The sequence below is a fragment of the Pseudopodoces humilis genome, chromosome 8 (genome assembly GCF_049639895.1).
Source record: "Pseudopodoces humilis isolate 2021_Gansu_Grassland_sample_001 chromosome 8, ASM4963989v1, whole genome shotgun sequence".
Lineage (NCBI taxonomy): Eukaryota > Metazoa > Chordata > Aves > Passeriformes > Paridae > Pseudopodoces > Pseudopodoces humilis.
The window spans coordinates 344,627-364,475 of NC_142207.1; the positions used below are offsets into that span (position 1 = coordinate 344,627).

Genomic DNA, 19,849 nt, shown 5'->3' on the forward strand with positions numbered 1-19,849 from the left:
TTCTGTAGCACATTACACTAAGTATGCCCTGGTTCTGAAGCCAACTAATGTTAAGCTTGCTGAACTCCCTGAACTAGCCACTGCTTTCCTGTGCCAAACAAATAACCAAATGTTGCAGGACTCGATTATTTGCAGCATCACAATTAAGAAAAAAAAATCCCCATAACAAAATTAAGACATGACTCACACAGTCCCATCGTTTAGAACAGCTTTAGCTCCTTGTCTGTACTAAATGTATTGAAATAAAGTGAAGCAGAAGTACATGAAGTTCTTATTTATGTTTTCTGTTAATTTAAAATGCAGCTTTTCTCCAGAGTCTTCTCTCAGTGCATGCAGATTTCTAAACACCAAAAACACATTACTAATTAAGATTACTATTATTTGTACATAGCATATGCTATCACTGAATATGAAAAATACCTCAAAATGCACTACAGATGCTATTTTGCTACTGCAAGAATCTTCTATAGAAAGGCAGTGTATCCTGTAACTTTCTTTGTTTACACACTGTGACTGAATTCAGCTGTTCATTATAAAAGGATCCTGCATTACTATTGAAAAATGCAAACTCCAAAAGGTGTTATCTTGTTGACAATCTAAGAAAAATTAGAACAAATTCTCCCCTCTCACAGAAGATGACTCTCCCAAAACTTTTTCCAACTGTGTTTTGAAGCAGAACATCTGATATCAGTACTGCTGTTTATGCCGAACATCTAACAAGATGAAAGGGAAAAAAACAGTTTTTACTGGAAAAGGCCTATCAGCTTTTCTACCTTAATTAAGAATATTAATAGCATCTTATTTCAGCAGCAACAGAGCACAAACAATTTCAACAGGAGAAAGTTACTGCAATCTGCCTTTCTACCGTCAGGTTACATTTATTTGCATGTAACATTGTAACGTTTAATAGAAACATTACACTACAGGATATAAATGCCAACAAAAAGTTTTTGCCCCCAAAACACACTCCCCCACGCTTTAAACATGATGAACATGACTGAATTACTGTTTCTTCATACACTAAACGACATTTAGTAGATTCAAACAACCTACCTTTAGTAGGTTCCCATATTTTTATCACAATGAACAAATTATTTGGTGTAGATTTCAAAAACACAGTTAATAGTCAAGGGGAAAACATTATCATCCTCATAATCTCCTAATCTCTAAACTCCAATTGATCAAAAATTGACAACGCTGAAAAAACTGAGAAGCCAGTTCATGCAACACTAGTGCTCACAGTCCAACCACACCTTTTCCTTCAAACAGTCGAATCTGGAAGCAATGACTAATGTAAAATTAACAGGGAGCGGGAGGCTATTTAGGAAAAAAAAAAAAAGTACAAAGGTCTATGGGGCAAACAGAGGTAGTTCAGAAACACTAGAGATCCCTGCCCCTGAACTGTTGATGCCTTCTGAGCGTCAGCCAGGAAAAGAAATGGACCAGAGGGGACTTGAGTCATCAACTCTGGTTTTTCTGCGCTGAAACAGCCTGCGCTCAGCACCAGCATTTATTTTATTGCGGCGAGACTTCATTTCCCAGCTCTCCCAGCCCAAGCCACGGCGGCCGCACTCGGTAACCGGCACCTGCAGAGCACTTTCTGTTCTCGCACACACTGCAGCGTGCCCGAGGCTCGGCCAGCGGCGGCATGGCCACGGCCGTCCCCGGGAGCCCACGGCCGTCCCCGGGAGCCCACGGCCGTCCCCGGGAGCCCACACCCCGCCCGTGCCGCTCCGCTCCCAGCCCCGCGCGGGCGGTCGCAGTCGGGGGGAGAAAACACCGCAGAAAGTTCCTGCAGCCCCACGAGCCCGGGGTGCTCCCGGCGCGCGGGCCGAGGATGCTCCGCGGCTCCCCGGTACTCGGCGACGGGAGCGCGGCTCGTTCTGCGGTCGTACGAAGGGTGAAAAATCCGTATTTAAATCCCGTGCAGGGAACACCGCGACTGCAGCGGGGTCAGGGACCCCCGGGGCGGCAGCCGAAGCCTGGGACTCCGGGGAACACCGGGACGGACGCCGGGCCCCGCGGCCGCCCGGTGCGAGCACAGCGGGTGCGCGGGGCCCGGCGCCACCCGCTCCCCCCGCCCGCTCCGCCGACCCCGCCATCCCTCGCACCACCCGCCGTGTCCCCGCCCGGCCCCGCGGCCGGCGCCGTGCGGCGCTGCGGCCACGGCGAGGCCCGGTGGCCCTGCCCGCTGCGGCTCCGCCGGGCTCGCGGCTCCCGGCGCAGCGCCGCGCCCGCCCCACGCACACGGCGCGGCCGCGGACAGCGGCGGGGCCCGGCTCCGCACTCCCGCCCGGTGCCGCGCAGCGCCTGGGGCAGGGGCCGGCCGGCGGCACCTCCTCCCGCAGGGCCCCTCCGGGCGGCTCCACCGGGCTCCGGACGGCCCCACGGGCACGGAGAGTGCGCGGCGCTCCGCCCGCGGGGCCGCCCGAGACGACGGCTCTTCGGCCCCGATGCCCCGGCGGGGTCCGCCGCCTCTCCTCCCGCGCCGCCCGCCTCGCCGCACCCCGCAGCCCCCCCGGCTCTCCCGCGCGGCGGCCCCGGCCCGCGGCCTGCCCCGTGCCCCGCACTCACCGCGCGGAGCGGCCCCGCGGCCCCGCCGGGCGCGCCCGCCCTACCCCGGGGTCTCCATGGTGGCGGCCCCGCCGCCCGCTCCGCCGGCCCCGCCCCGCCCGCGCGCCGCGTCACGCGCCGCCCGGCCCGGAACCCGCTCCCATTGGCCAGCCATGGCGCGGGGCGGCGCCCCATTGGCTGCTGCCCCGCGTTAAACCCGCCAATGGCGGCGCGACTTGAGGTTGCCGTGGTTACCGATGCCGTGTGGGGGAGACGGCGCGGACGGGACGGGACGGGACGGGACGGGACGGACCGGAGCCGACCCGACCCAACCCAACCCATCCCATCCCATGCCTGGGGCGGCTCCGCCGGCAGCGGCCTGACGGGACTCGCGCTGTGCCTGGAGGCGGCTCCGCCGGGCGAGCCCGTGGGGAGGGGAGGCCCCTCCGGCGCCCCCCGTCGGACCCGTCGCGGTGAGTGTCCGAGCGCGGCGGGGCCGAGCGGTGTGCGGGCGGATGGAGCAACCGGTTGTAAAATGGCCGGGCCCGTGTGCCCGCGGTGGCCGGGCGTGCCCGCCCGCGGTGCCGGCCGCCTCCTGCCCCGCCGAAGGAGCCGCCGCGGGAGCGGAGCGGGGAGCAGCCCGCAGCTCCGGGGCTCTGCCGAGCCGGACCGTCACCGTTCACCGTGCGCCACGTGCTCCGCCATGAGCCTGCCTGGGCACGGAGGGCGGACTGCCTGTGCTCCTGGGAGCCTGTGGCCCGCCGTACCTGCAGAACGCACAGCCCGCGGCGCCGCTCAGACACGACCAAGTCCGGGTGCTTGGGAAAGATGGGAAAACACTTTCCGGGGTGTTTTAATATCCCGCCCTTCTAAGCTTCCAGTAGCAGCCGAACTCTCTTGATGGCGTGTGAGGAATCATAGATGTAGAAAAGAAAAGCTAGTATTCCTAAAACAGCTGTAAAACATTTCAATAACAGGATTTGGGTGTGTTAAATGCTTGATCAGCTCTTTGCATCCCATGCCTGTCCTGAACTCACCATCTCGGTGTGTCTCAGGGGTCTGACTGGGGCCATTCCTCTCCTTCCAGCCTCCCGCCCTGCAGGTACGGTAGCGATCGACACTCTCCACTTCATTCAGTGACACTGGAAATGGCTAAGAGAAGCCAAAACCAAATGGCCACTTGAGTCAGCAGCTCTTGCTGTCTCAGATGGTTGTTTTATTCACCCTCTTCCTCTGCTGTGCTGATGCAGATGTAGAAAGTCTGCTGTAAAGGAACATGGAAAAAGTATCCACATTGTAACTTGTGTCTGTTTTCCACCCAGCTCCGTTTTTCGGTTTAGTGTTTGGTGAGGTGGACCATAGTTTTGTTTTAGGCATATGGACACATGAACTTGTGGTTTAATTTGTGCTAATGCTGCAGGTAGAACTGTGTCCTTCCTTAGCCTCTGATTAGAAGGGAGCTGCAGGTAACAAGGTAGCTGAACATGGAGAGTCACCCTTCAACCCATATATCCCTTCTCTGAATTTCCTGCTTGGAATTATAAACTGTGTAGGCTATTGGTAAGATATTTAATCTCTGAGGGTTTTGTTGCTATATGTATAATTACTTGTATATTGAATAACGCAGTAGGAACGCCTACATTATGATGATATCCACATGGAAAATGCTTGGCAGCTGTAATCAGGAGCCTTGAGTCCTCAGTGTTCTGAAGAATCTCATGATTTCATACCACGTGAACTACATATGCAATGTTACCAAACCAGAGCGGTGGTCTCTGTCTAGGAAATGGGAAATAGCAGTGGAGGGGAATAACAATGTATTTGTAAATGTAAAGGGTAAAATGAAGAGTAACGGGTGTGAAATAAATGGGAAGGGTCAAATGAGAGTGGAGAGCTGGAGTAAGGATAAAATGTGAAATAACTAGATCTAAAATAAAGGGAGGAGAAAGTGCAGGATGTGCTAGAACTGTGACCTTCGTTAGTTGCAAGGTTACTTCTACCAAAGGTGTACTGGATTAATTAAATTAGCTCCAAATCAGTCTCAACTGGTTTTCATCTGTAATTTGGGTATTATTATGCTGGCTTGGTTTTCACAGATAGCAACTTTGGGAAATGAGGAAGCTTACTTGCCCCCTCCAGTAAATGGAGCTATTCCTGGATCTCATTGTGGGGGGCACAGGCCACGAGCAGGACGTGGCACAATGCCATCCCCACGCCTTCTCGGCTCTGGGTGGTTCCAGGTATCAGGAGCAGGCTGTTCCAGGTGCCCTGCATCCCTGCAGAGCCATGCATCGCAAGGTCTGGCTGGGCTTTAGTTTCCCATTGGGGTGAGATGGGAAAGGATAAGAAATACTGTTGGGAAGGAGAAAGTGATCTTGAGTCGGTTTGTTTTGGCATAAAGGAAGTAGAAAGAATTGAAAGTAACATTTTGAGATCCTGTCAGATTTGGAAATATGTTGAATGACTGTCAGTGAGGAAAAGCTATTTCATTCTGTCTGGTATTAGTCATACCCTCATAGCTGGTTTATTTTTTTTGGCACCCTGAGCAGCCAATACATTATCTAATTGCCTGCTGTGTGTCCCAGTGCCGTAATCCTGTCCAACAGGGATCACATAGGCTATGGAAAGGCACCCCATTTTAACTTTCCAAAGCAAAAGGCTGCATGGAGGGTGATTCTTTGATTTCTTATTCCATTGGCTAATAGTGGTCTTTGTCAAATATGCATTTAAATTCTTACATAATTTTTTAGAATCAGCAACAAACAAGTACAGTTTCTTTTTTATTCACCTTCTGGATGTGACTTGAAAGTAAGATGGTCTGTTTCACTCTCATTTGGAAAGCCATGATTTCACTATGTTTGCAGATCATAACAACCTAGTCTTATGTTTTCCTTTGGGACCATATTGGTTTCTCTTGAGCCTTAAATCTGACCCCTTAAAATGACTGTGCTCATCTTCCAGTGGTTTAGATGGCAGTGTTGTTAACAGGTATTTGCTAGTTGTTTTGCTGCTGTTGTGTTTCTTCAGCATTTCCAGTCATTAATATGATGTTTTTCTGCTTTGTTTAATCTATTTTGAAATCAATCCATAATCGAGTCTTGCTTTTTATAGATATATTCCACAGATGTTCACAGCCCTTGCAGAACATTAACATTCCTGTCTTTTAATGTAGTGATAACTATCAGTCACAAAAACAGCGTTGCTTTGCTTCTTGGTGGTTTGGGTTTAGTTTGGCTTTGTTTTATCTTTTTTTCTGCATTTTGTTTTTGTGAAATTGGTTGGTTTGGTTTTGGGGGTTATTTGGGGAGGGCTGGGGGGTGTGGTTTGGTTTCTTCTGGAAGCTATTTAATGCTACCTGCTTTAACTGTAATCTCTTCTAGATACTGAAATTATGAAGGTTTGGGAAAAAAAATACCTGGAGAAAAGAGTGATACTCATGGCAGGCTAACACAACACATGAGCAGATGGGGAGTTATTTAGATGTGTGGGCTTCTTCCTCTCATTAAAACCTACAATTTGATTTCAAAAGTTACTGCAAGCCATCGTGTTGATGTCACAGCAACTCAGTCAATCACAATACAATTGATTTTGGGTAATTTTGAAACTGTAATTTCATTCGGTATAGAAAGCACTAAATGTTCTGCTTTTTATTGTTTAGCTGGGGAGGTAAGACACCTACCAGGTGCACTTCTGAGGAAAGTGGTGGGCTGACATCTTGCTTTTTCAGTGAGGGCTTTTATAGAAATGTTCTGTTTCAGACAGCACCATTCAAGATTACTGCTCTGCCATGGATAGATATTACTCCTTCCCTGTGGTAAAACAAAATATTGAGGAAAACTATTGAGGTTGTTTGCACTTTCTTTTTTTCTTGCATGGCTTTGAAGCATCAAGTAGGAGTATTTTTGATTGTAGATGGTGCACAGTGCTCAGCACGAACACCAGCCTTCATTGCAGAGCCCCGTGCTCTGGCTCGAGCCCAGCTGCCATGGGAAGGACAATGATGCCCTGTAATGATATCTCTCTCCAGCTTTCCCAGTGGCAGCAGCAGGATCCTGCAACTGTGCAGGGAGCTGCATTACAGAATTGATCCAGCTTCTCCAAATCTCCCTGGCATATAAGCCCTTGTTTCTTCAGTCGGATCAATTTTCCTGAGCACAGCGTTCCTGCCTGTGGGGGCTGAGCCAAGAATGTGCAGGCAGCCACATACGGTGGGATGGGGGCTCCTCTCTGGGCACCAGAGGGAAAGGTTTTGCCCTGGATACCTGATTCAGCAAAAAGGAGGAGGTTTGAGGAACAGCAGCTTGCTGACCTGTAGTGTAAGCTCTGTAACCTTTTCTTGGCAAGCTCCAGGAATCCTGTCCCAATATATTGTTTGAGCTGGTAGCGTGGTCCCAACAGTGGAGTGAGGGTGTTGTGCTTGAGGCAGCAGAAGGGATGTCCTGAAGTGAACTGTGCTGCTGAAGCCAGCTAATGGGGAATTTGGGTTTCATCACGTGTGCACACACCTGTAGGTCAGGGTTCCTCCTGGAAATCACAGCACCTGGAAACAAGTGAGCAGCTTGGCAACAGCCAAGTGGATGATTTGGAGAAAAGATTCAGGAAATGCTGAGTGGGATGTCTGGTAAAGACAAGGTCATCAGCAGCTGGTCTGTTCTGGGGGTTTTCAGGTCCTAAACTTGTAATTGTTGTGTAAGAAACCTCAAAAAACCCAACCAAAGCCCACAACAACTCTCCCCAAAGCCCACAAAGAATTAAAATAACACTCGCCACCCCAGCTCTGGATATTGCAGGTACTTATACCTGCTCAAGGACAGGGAAAAGTCTGCTAAAATCCTTTGCAGTTTCTACCAACTGCTACAGTTGATGAACAAAATATTGTTCATCTTCTTACTAGTTTGTGTATGAGGCTGGAAAAAATGTTGAGAAATTAACCAAATTGTAATCTTTCTTACGAGACCAGGGATACAGAACGTCAGACTGAAATCTAGAGATACTTTTGAATAAGGAGGCAACAAAGAAAATGTGTATGCAGAAAGAGCATTTGATTCACGTTTATGGACTGTACATTTCTAATGGCTGTGACTGAGAGGCCCCAGACAAGGATGAGTTGCTTTTTGTAGTAGGATATCAGACAACATTACGCAATAATTTAAAGTGAAGTTGTGCCAAATGTTTCCCTGCACATAACTCTGGGAATTTGGCCTAGCAGAACAGGCAAAAGCTGTACAAAATTATAGTGATGCTCCTGACAAAATAAGCTGCAGTGGCTCCTAAATCACATGAATTATCTGTCCCTCTGGCTTGTCTCTCATAGGCTGCAGACAAACGTTCTGCTCTGTCTCCCACTACACTACTCAGAAAAAAAATCATCTGGGCTGGCTTAAAGGACAGTGGCACAGAGGAGTTGGTGCCAGCACTACCTCACAAGGTCCCTCAGGGCTGTCTCTGCCCCGTGGTGTTTGCCCTGGCTGTGTCCCACCTGCAGCTCGGGCAGGTGAGATGCAGAATTGCTCTGAGGTGTAATTCCAGGTGTGCAAATGGCTGCAGCTCCAGCCAGCCACAGCTTCTCGGAGCTTAAACAGGGAACAGTATCTCGGCTTAAGGAGAAATTGGACTCACTCAGACAGAGTCATATGCTCTTGAACCACTGTTAAACTGTTCTGCCAGCAACATAAACTAAGCCAGCTGACTTCTGCCTGCAGTTCATTAGGAAATGCGTGCAGAAATTGGTCTGTCAGCAGAGCTGTGAGGAGGAGGCCTCCAGCAGTGGGGCAGGGAACCCTTCCATACAGATTTGGGTTTGTTAAGTAAACCATGCATAAAAAAGCTAGCATAAAAATGGGATAGGAGGAAATGCTTTCATTAAAAATACTACACAGAAGGCAACAGTAAAGACAGAGGCATGTGCAAAAGGTGAGGACAACTTAAAATTATGTTTTTGATTCCTTAAATAAGGAACTGGACTCCTGTTTCCCTTCCTGCTTTGGCAAAATCTGAGATCTAGCTAGATATAGAAAATAAAGCTATCATGGTTCTCAAACTGTGTATTTCCAACTGTGCATTTTGCAGCAATGGGAACAAAATCATATTGGTTTGTTTATCTGAAGAGCACTGTGATTTAACAACTGGAATCCAGATATGTTGCACAGATTTTTGTAAGTGCAGTCTTCAGTAGGTTTTTGTTGTTTTGTTTTTTGTTTTTTTTTTTTTAAAGTGACTCAATTACTTCAGCCTCCTCTGAGCTTCTTTAACTGGCTTCCATTGAACTTCTGCTACTACTTAGTATAGACTATTTCAGTATCTGATGGTTTAGTACATGCGATGCTTCTTGCAGAAAACATTGTTCTGCTGCTTTTGAGGTCTAGCTCCTTAACTAACCCTGCCTGTAAAATTGCATCCTTATTCCATTGGCCCAGTGGTGTTACATGTGGAATCTGTCTCTGAAATTCCTGTGGAACAGTGCAAATTCTGCCTCTTGAGAAGATGTGCAAAGCCCAGGTACTTTGTTGTGTTGCAGGGAATGTTGATTCTCTGCAGTTTTGTGTTACAGCATCTTTGCTTCTGTTGTGCTAAGTGAATTCTGTAGATTTAAGTGTTTTTCCTGATGGATGCAGAGCAGCAGAGGGATGAGTTGCTCGCTGCACCATTCTGAACAAGCCTTTGCATACAGCCTAGCCAACAGCAGGTATGCTTCATGGGCCAGGCAGCCACAGGTCAATTTAACTGAACATTTACTATTTCTTAAGTAATGGAAAAAATTGTAGGGTCCTATAAATGGATAACTTAGCATCACATTTTCCAATTATTCTTTCATATATTCAACCATATTGTTTAGTTTTCTAGCTTTTGTTGTACATGGAGGCAATAAATAGAAATCTAGATAAAACATTAATAAAAGGAAAATATGACAAAATTATGCAAATCTCTTGTGTTACAGAAGTGTGTAAATTATGCCTCAGAATTTTTGCCTTTAGCTCAGCAAAGCTGGACTTTGTCCAGGTCTGTCCAGCCACATGCCAGGAATTGCCCAAAGGAGTTATGGCTGTCCCATCCCTGGCAGTGTCCCAGGCCAGGCTGGCCAGGGCTTGGAGCAGCCTGGGACAGTGGAAGGTGTCCCTGCCCACGGCAGGGGGTGAAGCTGGATGAGCTTTAAGATCCAACCCCAAATGCTCTATGATTAACCACTCAAAGCATCAGAGCATTTTTCCCTTTCATCCTTTTCCATTCAAACCTTTCAGTGGCCAGGTGTGCTGACTGCAGCAGGCCAGCTGCGTTTGGTCACAGAAAATGGATTGTGCACATTTTGTTTGAAACAAAACAAGGTAAAATGCCACCTGACTCACTTGATCCAAGGTGATGTGGGTGACTTCCTTTCCTACCCTTTTATGTCAACTTATCAACTTCTAAAACTTTTTTTTTTCTTAATCTGCTTGTTTCAATGTTATTTCTAAGTGTTCCTAAATTTTATTTCCTCTTGGATTTTCTAAGAATATTCCAAGAATGGAGGGGGAGTAGTTCCCTTGTGATGTGCAGATCCTCAGAAAGTAGATAGGCTATTCCCTGCCCCTGTAGTGTGACCAAGCAGTCCATGAAGCTGATTGTTTTAAGTGTTACTCAAATTGATCTTCCTACTTTGGATTAAGTTTTACTTAATGAGAAAGTAATGAGATTATCATAGACAAAAAGGACTATGTCTCTTTTGGGAACATACCATTTCTGAGACTTGACTTTATTTCAAAGAGAGCTGTAATTCTTTCTTTAGGGGAATGTAAATTTAAATTATAATCAAACAATGGGATTTTTCTAGCAATTGTTTTGACACCAAATGATAGAAGTATTATACTGTGCATTTTCTTCCTGGGGAAAGGATTGACTGCTGCAAGATTAACACGTTCTGGATGGGTGCCATTTTCAGATAGTTCGTTCAACTAGAAGAGAAAGGATCTGATTAAAGGATCAAGCTCATTATTTGTTTGTTGTTTGTACTCCACACCCTACAATGGGAGTGTTCTTTACCTCTTTTCCCTGACAATAATTAGGATCAGAGGGTTCAACAACTGCATATTAATATTCTTTTTCTTTAAGTGAAAACATGCAGGAGCTAAGCAATTAACATTTCCATTACACTTTAAAATCTTTTTAAAAGGCTTCCACAAAATATTTAAGACCGAGCCAGATATTCAAAAGAGAGCACTGAGAATAAGGGACTCTGAGTTTGCAGATTTTTTCTGAATTCTTATTTTTTAGGAACATCTGCTCTAAAGTATAATCCAAGTTCCTGTTGATGCTGTGTTCCAGGTTTTCAGTAAGTCTGGTCCAGCTCTGTGTTTTTAGTGGTGTACCCCCAGCAGCACCTCAGGTGAGCCATGGAGAGGGGACTGTAACACCTGCTGTCCCAGGACTCCTCACAAACCCCAGGAGCGCCTGCTGTACTGGCACTGCTGATGCTATTAAACTGTGTTTTGTGAAGACTTGATTCATAGTATTGATTTTTACATTTAATAATGTGAGTGATTTAAAACATGCACAACAAATTATGTTTCTAAGGGCATGTCTGGGTTGTTAAGCACTGTGCCTCCCTGCCAAAAGTCCATCTGCCCTTTGCTTGATGAGCAGCACTTTAGCTGGGAGGAAAAAAATGGCACTGCTGACCCAGATCTGCAAAGATTTATGTATGCAAACAACTTGTTGAATCAAGACAGTGGAATTAGGCTCTTTTAAAATCACTGGTTAAGCTCGCTGGGTGCACTCACCTGTGGAACTGGGGCCTGGACTGGACCTGATGCATCCCCAGGAGCAGTCTGTGGCAGGCACCAGGCTTTGCTTCATCCAGGAATGCTGACTGACACTGGGGAATTTAATTTCTATTTATATGAAAGGAAGGAGGATCTTGCCTCAATATTGGCTATTCCCATATGTAAGGATAAACATAGGTCATATACCTCAGATACTAGCAAAGGGCATACGTTAAGAATGCACTGAAGAGTTTGGTTGAATAGGAGATGAAATCTTTTAAGAGATCATATTTTTATTGCCTAAAAGAGTTCAGTGAATAGTGAAATACTAAATTGCCAAAGGAGCAGAAAAATAGAATTGATAAACCTTGTGCTTTTTTTAGCTGTGGCTGGCTGCAGGCAGAGCTGATTTGGTATTCTTGGGGGACAGATTTCTATGTACTGGGACCTCTGCTTGGTGGCTGGTTGATCTTTTACACTTTTTCTTTCTAAAGAGGCATCAGGACTCCCAGCCTAGAGTCTTCAGTGAAGTTTGAGCAAAGCTTTGAGGCAGGGAACTGGAATTTGGGCTTAGATGGACTTTTATGGTATTGGAGAGGTTTCTAGATATATCTGCATTGAAGCAGAAATAAATTTAAGTGGCAGTGCTTTTATCATTTTGATTAGTACATTTGCAAGTCACTGAAGATAGAATGCAGGTTTATATGAATCTTGTCCTTTTACAAAACCATCTTAGCATTCACTTTCAGTGTTTTACTGAGGTCATAATGTTGAATAACAGAAAATAATGTCTGTGAAAGGCTGAGATCAAATACAAATGTATGACATCGTTGTGGAAGAGAGAAATGGGTTGGCTAGAAGGAAAGGACTTGATTTGGTTCATCAAATACATAGCCCTAAATTTACAGAATATGGCCAGTAATTTTTTATTTTTATTTTTATTTTTGCATCAGTTCTGTTCTCAAGATGTATTATCTTGGTTTCTTTTGAAAGGAGGTGAAGGTAAAGTCAATATGTGTGAAGTTCTGTTCAAATGCTGATATTAAATCAGAAAAATGTCATTAGAAAGAAGATATTAACAATTTGCCAAATGAACAAATAAATAACCCAGAGGGGTAGCTCTGCTGCTGCTAATCTTACTAGTATTCATAGTTATTTTTCAAAAAGGACAGCATGTCTTGTGGTAGAAGCTTGTCATTTAAAGCTGGCCAGATGGACGCAGATTAGGATGATGGCTCCCAAAATGTGTAATACAGGAGAATGACGCTGATGTGGCAGCTGTGCAGGGAACAGTAATAAAAGGTTTTAATAGAGAGAAGTGGCTGTGATGGATTCAATCTTCTTAGAGCTTTTGAGTACTCCCAATTTTCCATCAATGTTATTTTTGCCTTCATTATATGTTGTAGATGAGAGTCACCATAGTGCTCCCTTCCCAAGTTTATCAGTAGAAGCAGTGGTCAGAAACCAAAGGCAGCAGGCAGGAGGAAGACTGACTGTCTGTAGCAGAGGAGTGGATGCAGAACGTAAAACAGTTCCCAGGAGAGTACACTGTGAACTGTCTTCTGCTGCAGTCTCACCTTTTTATTTGACTGACATTAATAGCTCTCTGTCAGAGTAGTCCCCTTTACATTTCTACTGCTGCTCTTCCTTCCCACCTTCCTGTTGCATTGTGCAGTCTTTGGAATTTGTAGGGATGAGCTAGTTCATCTAGAACAGTGAGGAAATGACTCCACAAATAAATAAATTTTACTGCTCTACTATTTGCTATGTTGCTGCTTGCTGTGGGACCAGGCAAATGTCAAAGGTATGACTAGAGATGGAGTTTTGTGTGTATGAAGTATTGGCACAGTATGGCTGGCTTTGAGGGAGAGTGTTTGTGGGGAGCCTTCCCTTTCTGGTGTGAGTCAGCTGTTGATTCAGATCAGCTGAAACACCTCAGGTGGATCTATTGCTTTCATTTCTATGCAAGACATGGGATGACACCAATGCATGCCTAATTGAAAGTAGGGGTTTGACACGTAAGATGTTTTTTTACTGCGTTGTGTAACTTACTGCATCTGAAACTTCCATTTGACCCATGATGATGTGGGTACTGGATAAATGCTGCTCACCAAGAGCTGAGCCACTGCTGCCTCAACAGCTGACCTGCTTTCACAGGTGTTCCTACAGAAGGGGTTAAAGTGACCTAGTCTCCAAATATAAGAAAAGATCTTTTCAGGCTTAATTTCTATAAAGTAGGAATGCCTCAAAACCTGATCTTGCATTTGGATCAGGGACTCGTATTTTGAAAAGCACAAAGCAAATAGATGAGCTATGTCACAGCATTACAGATTCATCAAGGAAATAGTATTTGGTTTTCTTGGCTGCTAAATGGTATGAGGCACATGAAATTTCTCATAAAGTGAGAGATAAATTTGAGGAATTTCTGTCTAAATTACATTTTTAGTGAGATGTACCTCTTTTCTGAAAACAATAGATATTTTTGAAAGTGTTTTTAGATTGCATTCACAATGTTGTTATTCTCAAAACATATGTTTGTTTCTCAACAGGTATAAAAAATACATAAAAAATAAAAATGGGTGAACTGGAGCATGGAACATTGTTTTCAGATCATAGGATTAGTGGTGGAGGTATGTATGCTATCAGGTTTAATTGCTTTCTCGACTGTTTATGAAACATTCTGCAATTAATAGCCTCATATAGGAGCTGCTATAGCACTCTGGTTATGGTTTGGGTTGGAAGGGACCTCAGAGTGAGGTCACCCAGTGCCCCCCTGCCATGGCAGGGACAGCTCCCACTGTCCCAGGTGCTCCCAGCCCCAATGTCCAGCCTGGCCTTGGGCACTGCCAGGGATCCAGGGGCAGCCCCAGCTGCTCTGGGCACCTGTGCCAGGGCCTGCCCACCCTCACAGGGAACAATTCCTTCTTTCTTCTAGTTCCTGTCTGTATTTACCCTCCTTCCAGGTTGCAGCTGTTGCCCCTCATGCTGTCACAGGCAGGGTAAAGAGCCTTTCTGTTTCCCATATAAGCCCCCCATTACCTATTGAGAGGCCACGATAAAGTTTTCCTGGAGTCTCCTCTAGCCAAATATCCCTGCCTCTCTCAGCCTGTCTTCACAGCAGAAATGTTCCAGCCCTCTGACCCTCTCCATGGTGTCTGGCCAGGGTTCTGTGCCGGGTGCTGGAGCTGGGTGTTATTCTCTGCAGGTCCAGGGGCAGAGCAGAGGGGGCAGAGCACCTCCCCTGGCACCTGCTCAGGCTGGCTTTCTGAGCTCCAGGGGCAGCTTGCCCCTTCGTGCCCAGTTTTTTCCCCGCAGGGTTCCCAGGTTGCTGTCCCTAGTCTGTGCCTGTCCCAGGGCACTGCCCGGCAGGGGATTTGGAGAAGCCCTTCCCCAGCAAGGCATCGGCATCGGCTGGAGACGCTGCCGGGCCACGCAGCAGATGGAGAGCCTGGGGGAGGCTTGGGGGAGGCTTGTGAGATGGCTCTGCAGGATTTATCTTACCTTTTACCCCTCTCTAAAACCACGTCAGGCACAGCACCTCCAGCCACGGGGCTTAGTAGGGAATGCAGAAACATAATGGGCAATTTCTCTGCTAAAGCAGAGGTTGTAAGGAGATGTCCGTTCCTTATCCCTGTAAGCCTCCTGGCTTATGTAGAATGACTGAGTATCTGTGCATGAGGCCTTCACAGTGCTAGGGCAAAAGTTCAGGTAGTTCATTTACAATTGTAATTGTACCTCAATTTTATACCTTTTAGAAATAAACTGCTCCCGCTTCTTAACCCATAGGTTGTGATAAACATTGAGGCAGTTTTCCAATCAGTGCAAGATGGATGCATTTATTGAAACTTAGGTATTTCTGTATTAGAAGTTATTACAATACCTGTAAATGCAGTTTAAAATAAATTGACAACTAAATTCACATGTAAGCTATACTTTTCAAATTAACTTTTGTGAACAGACAACTGGTTACTGTTTTTTATATAATTGCTACTGGTTTATGTTGGTTGCAAATTGTTATTCACCAACTAACAGTATCGGTATGAAAACTTCTGGTGTTGAAAACGTTGGTTCTGATTTCTATGTGTAGAGCTTTCATTTTATGCCTTGCACTTAATTTATTTCTCAAGAATTTGAAATGACCTTATGTGTTTTATATGATAACTAGACAATTTGGTGGTTCCCACAAGAAATGCCCTTTGCAGCCAGAGGTACAAACCTGTTGACTACAAACATCTGTATGATATTGCTGCAGAGGCAAAAATGGCCTCTGCACAAATTCAGTTAAAGGTATGATTTTTGTTTTATTTGTAATGCTTCTGAAATTCAGTGACCATATTTCTTGTTCCTGCCCCAAGGAACCTGAGAACAAATTGGGATCACAAATTTCTGTAACAACATTCAGCGAGAGGGGGTCAAATACAAAAGTTTATCATGGCTATGCTGTGATTTGGATGTGCTAATGTCAATGTGTGGACTTTGTTCAGATCAGTGATGCAAAATATGTGTGGATTCTACTTCTTCAAAAGACAGGAAAGACTCATATTTTACTGCCTTGAGGAAATTCACCCAGACTTATTGTATAATCCTGGGGGCAATGAAAAATTTGTGGGATTAAATGGGAATGCTGATCCAGAAAAAAAGCCAAACAAAAAAAGCCCAGCTGGGGCAGGAGTGGGAACATGCTGGGGGATGTTTGTGGGTGTGTCGGGGGTGGGTGTGGTGGTGGGTGTGGCAGTGGGTGTGGTGTTTGGTGGGTGGGTGTGGCAGTGGGTGTTTTCTGGGTGTGGCGTTTGGTGGGTGTGTCTCTGTTTGCTCAGTGCCCTTGTGAGCACAGAGGGGTCCTGGTGGTGCTTGTGCAGCTTTGCACAGGAAAATTGCAGTTTGTTTCTGCCTGAGCAAAGTGGAATCCCAGCATCTTTAACTCAGAACATCGCTGCTTTGCTGAAGTAGATGTGGAGTGAGATTGCTATTTGTTTCTCCCTGTTATGAACTCGGACAAGACTTTCCCGTGTGTTTTTGTTGCCTTGCTGCCATTTTGCCGTAGGACAGAGTGTCTGCACGAAGGGGGAGCTGGGGATGGGGAAGGGTCAGTGCATGAGCTGAGGGAGCTGTTGGGGTGCAGACAGACGTTCTGCAGGGAGGGGATGGCAGCACAAAGACTGGAAAGGAGCTTTGTCCTCGCCATGCACCGAGAGGCCAGAGACACTCACCATGGCAGGAGGGTGAGAGAAAACCGCTTGTCTCGGGCACTCTGGCAGCCACAGGCTTCTGCTCCTTTTTCCTTCGTTGCTGGCTGGCCAGAGTCATCTGCTTCCACTTCAGCAGCCTTCCCCTGGCAGGCTTTCCTCTGGTTTAAGCAGGAACTCCATCTGTTTCAAAAGCAGGTATTCCTATTTTATCCAGAGTGTGAAACAATGTTTTTGTGAAGCCCTCAGACAGTTTGAGAGCCTCTCTAATTGGATAGATTTTGTAAAAATCCTCTTTTTTAGTAATACATTTTTGAAATTATTTTTCTTTACATACTTTTAGTCTTTCATCTTCCTACCTGTAAGAAAGTGTTTTTCATTCTCCTGCTTATCTTTCCTCAATTTTATTTCCAGGGACATAGGGATGGGAAAGGAAAGAAGAAAATGGACTGATTTTTTTCTTTTTTTTCACTTCTCTTTAATTGTGATTTGTAATGCAACAAACTTATTTAATGAAAATTGGTTACATTTGAGCCTGTTGTTCTTTAGAAAAATAGTTTTTAAATAAGCTATTCAGTTTATCATTTAAAAGCTTCCATGTGAAGGCAATTGATAAAGCTGTTGAATAAGTTCAAAACGCAACCTTTAATTTTCCCTGCAGATTAAAAAAGCAGAGCAAGTTTCAAAAATTAGCAAAGAGCAAATGCTGCTGAAACAGCATCGTCAGGTGTGGTGGCAAGAGTATAAAAGACTGAGTGAGAGCAGGTAAGAGTTGAGGAATCTGAATGAGTGATTAGTAAAGAGACTTCAGCAGACAGAATTTTTGGGATGACATGCTTTTGATTCAAGGCACATTGAGAAAAAAATATGATGGTACCTGACCTGAAGGTATTTCTGTGTGGGGAACAAAAGTTTGTGACCCACATGGAGAGAGGTCTGTGATATGAAGAGCTCACCTGAGGGCAGGGAGAACAGGGGATATTGCTCTTGGAGCTGGATTTGGGGATGTTCAGTTGATTTGCAGCATCTGAAGACTGGGTCTTTGTAAGAGTATAAAAAGTTTTCAGATGCTTTTCAGTTCCTTTAGAGTCTGTCTCTAGACATATGTGTTGAGGTCACACAACACGAGACATTAACAGTGCTCTTCTCTATTATCCTGTGTACTCAACAAGAGCATTTGTGGCTTCTTTGCCATCTTTGTGTCCAAGTCCTTCTCTTCATACCTTCCCAGGAAAAGAATCCCATTTTTTATGTAACTATTGGAGTATTCGAGGCTCATCATTCATGCAAATGTAATGAATAAGAAATTAAAGCTTCTGCAAAACTCATTTCCTTCAGGCAAAAGGCAGAAGAAGAAATTAAGACTTTTCTTGATGAAGGAAGCCATAAGAACAGCTTTTTTTTTGATTTGAGGAATTTGGGTAAGAATTTTTTTATTAATTTTTAAATTTTTTTTATAGCCAACGTTATCTTGATTGTTTGGGTTTTTAAATCCATTCCTTGACAGGTTTAGATTTACAGAGCACAGTGCTGTGTGACGTTTTTTTGTGTGTTTGAGAAAGCTTTATGTTTCATACAGAGCAGAAATTGTCCATGGAGTGGGACACTTATCAAACAAACACTTTAGCTCCTGTCTGGCAGCTGAAACTCAAGCTGGCTAAAATGCAGCGTTACCTCTCAAAAAAATCTTGTCAGAAACCTGAGATCAATTCAGCTGAGGTGTTACAGCAGGTTGGTATTTGAACTTTATTTTTACAATTTATTATCACCATATTTTTAGTATTTTTTTTTTAACTTTGAGACTATAGCTCACATGCAGAGCGTGCCATAAACCCCCCTTCTTATCATGGTGTAAATCTGCTCACCAAAGTCTGTAAAAGCATAGCATTGTTGGGCTGAAAATCTGACTCTGATTCTAAATAAAAGTTTTCATATTACAACAAGAGGAAGAGGTAACAGTAACATGTTTCATGAAATAGATCAAATTTATGAAGAAGCAACAGAAGGCAATTCTGGAAGGTCTTATCCCTGAAAGTCTGGCTTTGGAAAGAGAGCTTGAAGAGTATAAAGAAAATGTAAGCTCTCCTTTATAAGTTCAAGTAGAAGTTTGTTGAGGGGGTAATTATGATGCAGAGTAGTGTCCTGAGCAGCATTTCTTCATTGCAGGCATCAGTGCGCTCTTCTGAAGAGAAAAACAGGCTTTTCCTGGAAGTTCCTCCCGAGCTGCTGGCTCTGGAATGCCCTTACCCTGACCTGAAGACCTTGGTGATGGAGGAGTACCAGGAGCTCTCCAGGGGCTACTGGGTGAAGCTTCAGGAGGTGGATCAGCAGCTGGAAGCTTTATCTAGGTACTGACACATCTCTGCACGTCTTGGCTGGGGGTGAATGTGTACCTGTGGTGTGATTTGTAGCTGTGGCTGCTGTGGTTGGCTTTGCCCCTCAGTCTGGCTCTGCTCCGGGCAGAGCCCTGTGCTTGGACGGTCAGTGTTCACACAGTGAAGCCAGTCCTTGTAAGAGCTATCAGCTGAAACAATAAGCAACATGTTCAGTGCATTAAGGAACCAACAACCTGGTGTGCATCAAATGTCCTTTTCATATGCTCTTGCAAGAGTGGAAATCACTCCTTCTGTATAGTAATTACATTAGCAAGATTATGACAGAAAAGTACAGTCATTCCAAGACACACCTCCAGTGCTTTTATCTATAAAGCAGATAAAAAGGTCCAATCTTTTCGCAAATTTTGGATCATTGCAGTAAATGTCATTGTCACAAAGAAATGTAAAAGGTGTATATAGCTTTGACTCAGATAACCAAAAGGAGGTGAGATTTTTCTGTAAATGAAAAAGTTTATTGCAAGAGCAGTATTCATAATGATCTAGGAATGTAATAAACCTGTATATTAATAATATAAAGCTTAGTCTTTCTGCTGAGGCTGTCTAGAGTCCAGAAGATACTGAGTTGCAGACATTGATTGGCCTTTGACTTTGCCATCTCCTGATATTCCTTCAAATGGTTTCAGGTTGTCAAAAGACTGGGAAGGAGTAGGCTGGTGGAATGGTTTGAGGCAGGAGAAAGTGGGGAGAACAGGAAGGTCCCTGAATTTCTGTGGTAAAACAATCACATGTTGCTTCCAAATCTGTTTTCTGTATACACACAGAGTGTAGTGTTTGTTCTGTCCCTACTGCTGAAGGAGTTTGGTGTGCTGGAACAGCTAAAGATCCTGGGTGCCATAGAAAGGGATGTTATGATCTGATTGTACAAATATTCTGTGTGTTCTTCTTGTGTTACCTGAACCTGTACATTATTAGTGGAGCATCCTAGCTGTTGGAACATGCTACTTATTGAAAATTGTTTTGGTTTATCCCATATTTATAG

At 45.0% G+C, this 19,849-nt stretch overlaps 2 protein-coding genes across 10 annotated transcripts in view; one reads left to right on the plus strand and one right to left on the minus strand.

The window, feature by feature from the left end:
* PKP4 (plakophilin 4) overlaps positions 1–2,668 on the minus strand; it is a 64,424-nt gene extending 61,756 nt beyond the window's left edge. For 7 of the 8 annotated variants that reach the window (XM_088058717.1, XM_014249554.2, XM_088058715.1 and 4 more), the window contains exon 1: positions 2,575–2,663. The gene's annotated coding sequence lies outside the window, so the exon portion shown is untranslated. Of the gene's footprint in view, positions 1–2,574 lie in introns of all 8 variants that reach the window. The other variant, XM_088058714.1, reaches the window with a different exon arrangement.
* Positions 2,669–2,918: 250 nt separating this feature from the next.
* The window catches only part of CCDC148 (coiled-coil domain containing 148), a 44,416-nt gene continuing 27,485 nt past the window's right edge, over positions 2,919–19,849 (plus strand). For both annotated transcript variants that reach the window (XM_005519570.3, XM_088058871.1), the window contains exons 1-8: positions 2,919–3,026; positions 13,838–13,918; positions 15,454–15,575; positions 17,136–17,239; positions 17,813–17,895; positions 18,054–18,205; positions 18,454–18,549; positions 18,641–18,822. In XM_005519570.3, the coding sequence (XP_005519627.2) occupies positions 13,864–13,918; positions 15,454–15,575; positions 17,136–17,239; positions 17,813–17,895; positions 18,054–18,205; positions 18,454–18,549; positions 18,641–18,822 (794 nt within the window). In that variant the 5' untranslated portion in view covers positions 2,919–3,026; positions 13,838–13,863. The remainder of the gene's footprint in view (positions 3,027–13,837; positions 13,919–15,453; positions 15,576–17,135; positions 17,240–17,812; positions 17,896–18,053; positions 18,206–18,453; positions 18,550–18,640; positions 18,823–19,849) is intronic.